This window comes from Trypanosoma equiperdum, assembly GCF_001457755.1.
Source record: "Trypanosoma equiperdum strain OVI genome assembly, contig: ctg_1367, whole genome shotgun sequence".
NCBI lineage: Eukaryota > Euglenozoa > Kinetoplastea > Trypanosomatida > Trypanosomatidae > Trypanosoma > Trypanosoma equiperdum.
Genome location: NW_027123357.1, coordinates 2,335 through 7,397, shown reverse-complemented (window position 1 = coordinate 7,397; position 5,063 = coordinate 2,335). Strand labels below are relative to the sequence as shown.

Genomic DNA, 5,063 nt, shown 5'->3' with positions numbered 1-5,063 from the left:
TGTGTATATACGAATATTATAATAAGAGTTGTAGAATGGCACGACTGTAGATCAAAAATAAATGCAGTAAAAAAGCAATAACAATAGTGAAAGGTGAATAAGTTTCTGACTGTAAATTGGTAGAACTAATGTAGGAGAGCAAGCGGAATATTATTATTGAAGGAAAGGAAAGCGACGGAAAAAGAAAAAGACAGGGAGATGAAATATACGAAACCTCAACCACAAACATCGCGATGGACATTATCGTACATGGAAATGACATGCAGGGGAATGTAACGGAGATATGAAATCTACCACACAAGCCAAATGTAGTTACTATGTTATCAGACGACAAAGTAGCAGAAAACTAAAAGGGGAGAATAAAATACAGAGTGAAGCGGATGGATTCCAGACATCACAGCAAAGAAGAAAATGATATGTGAAGATTACCATGATGCACCAAATAATTCACAATATTTCACTCAAAAATGGATAGACACAGCAACAGATATAATGTTGGCGACTGTGGTTGGCAATCTGAGGACGGTTCCTCTTTTTAAGAATGTTAAGAAGAGGATGAATCAAAAATAATAGAATGACTGTGGTTTACATAGTTGAGCGGAAAATAAAGAGATTTAAAAGGAAAATTGTATATAGATCGTAAAAGTATATTAGAATTGATTTAAAGTTGATATTAACTAAAATAGGAGTGTGAAAATCACTACGTGCAGGTACAGCGACTCAAAAAAAACCGCAGTTTTTTGCCAAATGAACATGTGGTGCATTCCGCTGCAACATCGCCCCGTTATCACAAACTTGCCTACTTCAGCGCAGCAAGTCGAAAGCAAACGAAGATGTGCAAAAAACAAGTAGCATTATTGACAGTAGCATTGATGTTTGGAGCAGAGCGCGTGAGAGCAACTGTACCGGCGCTAGGCAACAGGGAAGCGGCCCGGCGGCTTTGCGAACTAGCAGCAGCCGCAACAGCTACCTCTAAACAACCGACGGCGACGAGCACAGGGACCGCGGCGTTTAATAAACTGCACGCTCTAAACCTAAGCTCTTCACCACCAGCGGCCCTGAAGGTTTTCAAACATAAAGGCGACGAGCAAGGATGGCAGCGCGAACCACCAGACAGCTTGAAAGAAACAAAGCCGTGGGACAGCCTCTACACAAACTGGCTAGAAGGCGCAAAAGTTCTGGATGTGGTAAAGGGGGATAATGAGAATGAACTGAAGGCAGCAACGAAAGGCTTGACAGCGGACCAGAAGATCAAACTGCAAACGGCCTTAGCGCCAATATTAAAGCGAGCGCACCGGGCGCACGACAAGCTGCAGCAAGCGCAACAGATACTGCAGGACGCCAAAAGCACAGCAATACCAACAACGCTAGCAAAGGCAATGTACGGAGCAGACAAAGACGATGGCAAACTGGCTGACACGGCGATATTCAAAACAGCCCCAGACGGCAACAACCGCGCGGCCCTCTGCAACGGCGCGGCAGGCGAGGCCAACGTGAAGACCGTAGCGGCGGCGCTAATCTGCATATGCGCGCCAGACAGCGGCGGCAGTGAAGCAAAAGCTTGCTTTCAAACCCCAACGGCAATAGCCGACTGGGACAAAACGGCAGGCTCCGCCAAAACAATATGGAATGCGATCAAGGTACACTGCGGCCTGGCAGGCGGCGGGACACTAACAGCACCTCGGCTCGCGGCCGCGCTAAACAATGTGCTGAGTCAGATCACAAAAGAAGGCTCCGATGCATACCTCGGCACGCTGCACACTGGAAGCTCCTGTACGGGCGCCAGCACAACCGGCATGTGCATTAAATTTGCAGGGGCAACCAAACCAACGGACACCCAGGTGCAGACCAACACTTGGATCAAAACAATAAGCGCCAGCATAAGCCAACTTCAAGCTGTAGAGACGGCCTCAAGAGAGCAGGACCAAGCCACAGAGGCTTTGGAAACGATGCTAGAAGAAGGGCTAGCAACAGCCCAGGCGATACGACACGAACCAAAAACCAGAACAGTTACAGAGATAGCAAACCCAAACAAACAGGCAACAGAAACCGACTGTAACAAACACAGAGAAAAAAATGAATGCGCAGACCCCTGCAAATGGAACGACAATGCCACTGACCAAACTAAAAAATGCTCATTAGACCCAAAAAAAGCAGCAGAACAAGCAACACAGACAACAGGAACAGGAGAGGGAACTGCAGGAGCTACAACAGATAAGTGTGGTGAGGCCAAAACCACCGAGGAGTGCACAAAAGTGACAGGAACCGAACCTAAAGGCAAGAAAGCTGTTTGTGGTTGGATCGATTTCATTGATGGCCAAGGCAAAGTTGAACCGAAATGCCGCTCTTCCAGTTTTCTTGTCAATAAGAAATTGGATCTTATGGCTGCCGGATTTATGGGTTTGGAGGAATTTAGAATTTTAAGGATTTTAACTCAATTTTATGAAATTTATGAAATTAATAAAATTAATAAAAGTTTCCTATTTTGAGGGAATTTTCTAAATTTGAGTATGCTTACTATAATTTGATATATTTTAACACTTTTTGTAGAAACCTTTGTGAAATGTGAAAATTTTAAAAATTTGAAGATTTTGTAAAATGTGTTTGATAGTGGCCTATGGGTGCAAAGCGGTATGGTGATATCGTATGAAAAAGGAATAATACTCTGATTTAGCTTATTTTATTTATTATATGGATATTAAAGGTGATTTGGAGTAATTTATGGTTATAAGAATAATCGAAATGATTATGATAGGAAAGTGTTGTGCGTGTATATACTATTATATTATAATCAGAATGATGCCGGAGAAAATGTATTACTAAAATAGGAGAAACTCAAACAATCGCAATGGTTCAATTGTAGAACCTGAATAAGTGAGACAGTGAGTACGAGGAAAAGATAAAAAGTAGTGTTGTGAAAGGACGTACTAGAATATAGAGAGGAGAATGAAGTGGAATGTGCGCGGTTTCAAACAAAAACATTACGATTTGTATCATCACAAGCAAAGAGATGATAGGGTAAAGAATTTACAGAGATAGGGTCCAGTGTACAGACCATATGATGTCGCTACAGCTAACACAAACTTACCGTGGAAGTAGAAAACCAAGAGCATCATCGTCAATACGTTTAAAAAACCTATTTGAATAATGAATTATTTACACTCAAAGCACTATTATTGATACGCAACAATGCAATACAGAGGATTAAGCTGATAAAAGCCGGACAATTCGTTTAAAATTGTGTCTTTTATTTTAATTCACCCATCTTAAGAAAAGACGAACCAAGTAGATTTTGATATCAACGAATCTTGCATAAGAATACAAAACCGGAAACAAATTTACAAATAGCAAGAGCAACTGCAAAAGTATGGAAAAAAGCGAACCTCAGTGACCCTACACACGGGGAAATTAGAAAATTTATTACGTGAAACTTTCATTTTTTCCCTTGTAGAATAACCCGAAAAACAGGTGTGAAGATGCAATTTAAATGACAGATTTATTATGTTAGAAACGAAGTAACTTGGATTAACGCAAGTGGATACAACCTTTCAGTCAGATACCAGTAGAGAATATCATTTTCCCATAATCATTTCATCCGCTATACAGCGTTTTGTATTATTAATGTTTAAAAAAAAAGCAACATGGTGAAGAGGGTCACAAAAAAATACAAATGGAGAAACTATGAGTATTTAAGTTTCTAATATAAGGATTATAGACAAAAAGCACCAAAAACTCCCTCCTATTAGCAAAATTTGTATGCAAAAGCACAGGATGAAACGCATAGAATATGCAGCTGGATTGGCAGGCTGCCTAGGAGCGAGGCATGCAGACAAACTTAGGGTTCGACGATAACATTCAGTCACTAAAGCCCAAATAAAAGTACTGTTTTTACACAAAAGCGGATATACGCAGGCGATGAGGTGCTGTTGCCTAATATTTTCAAGCTGACGGCGCTGTTTGGCGGAGCGGACTTTACGCGGCAGAAACTACTACCGAAACTGGCTGTGAGATGTTCACACCGGAGGCACCAAAACAGCAATAAGCGAGTGGTTGCGGAAGTAAGCCGACGCTGTCAGAGGCATCTTTGAAGAGTTCATTGATTTTGAGGTAAAAGCCAAAGTCTCTGTTGCGATTTTCCAACTGGCATCGAACAAATATTTTATGCTTCCAACATTGCGAACTCCGATCACGCAAAGTTGCTACGCATCTAGATCGCAAGAGAAACACCACATGAAGCTAGTTGTGCTTCTTTGAGCTGCATTTTTAAAATGGCGGCCGACACAGGCAGCACCAGACAGATGAACAGATTGCGCAAATGTTTGCGCAATATACAAGTTGTTAGCAACCGCACCCAACAGTACCGACTTCAACGGAGCGGCGAAAGCGCAACAGGGCTTACCATAGATGACTTACTAATAGAAACGTTACAAACAGTTAAGCTCACCCGACATAACTATTTAGCATACACCGAGCAAGACTGGACTTTAAAAAAACAGGAGCCACTGACACCGACCACAGAGGCCGATAAGCCCTGCTCCAGACGCACCGCAAACGCGGAAAAAAGGACCGTGTTACACGAAGTTTTAACGGAAATCAGAAGATACAGAGCTAACAGCAACCTGCAAATGCACCGCAATCAAAAGATTATAACCGGCCTCCTAGAAACAGCGCAATCTGAACTCAAACACTGGCCAGCCGACACACCATACGGACAAATACAGGGCGATAACGCTGCCTCAAGCACAGGGTGGCGTGGGAAGCACGGCAGGAGGAGAGCACGGACAGGCAGCAAATATCGCGCCAGCGTTCACTGCTTTCGTTACAACGCCGGCACCAGCAATGTATTGTTGGCAAGGTGCAAGCACGACATTCACCGCCTGTGTATGACCACCAAGCACGCCCATACTCAAGCAACAATTACAGCAATCAGACGATAATGACCGCAGCTGGAGGAAGCAACCTACTTAACGGCCGGAAATTTTTATAGAGCTGTCCGACAACTAGATGCAACCATTGCAGCTCCGACGCCGCTTGCAATAACAAACGCAAAGGGTTCAGGAAGC

The 5,063-nt window shown here is 43.0% G+C and overlaps 1 protein-coding gene across 1 annotated transcript; it reads left to right on the top strand.

Moving 5' to 3' along the window:
* Positions 1 to 872: 872 nt before the first annotated feature.
* TEOVI_000782900 (Trypanosomal VSG domain/Trypanosome variant surface glycoprotein C-terminal domain containing protein, putative) lies at positions 873 to 2,489 on the top strand (the record flags this gene model as incomplete). Its single annotated transcript, XM_067221239.1, has 1 exon — positions 873 to 2,489. One exon carries the CDS (start codon positions 873 to 875, stop codon positions 2,487 to 2,489), a length of 1,617 nt encoding a protein of 538 aa, XP_067077340.1.
* Between the last annotated feature and the right edge of the window lie 2,574 nt (positions 2,490 to 5,063).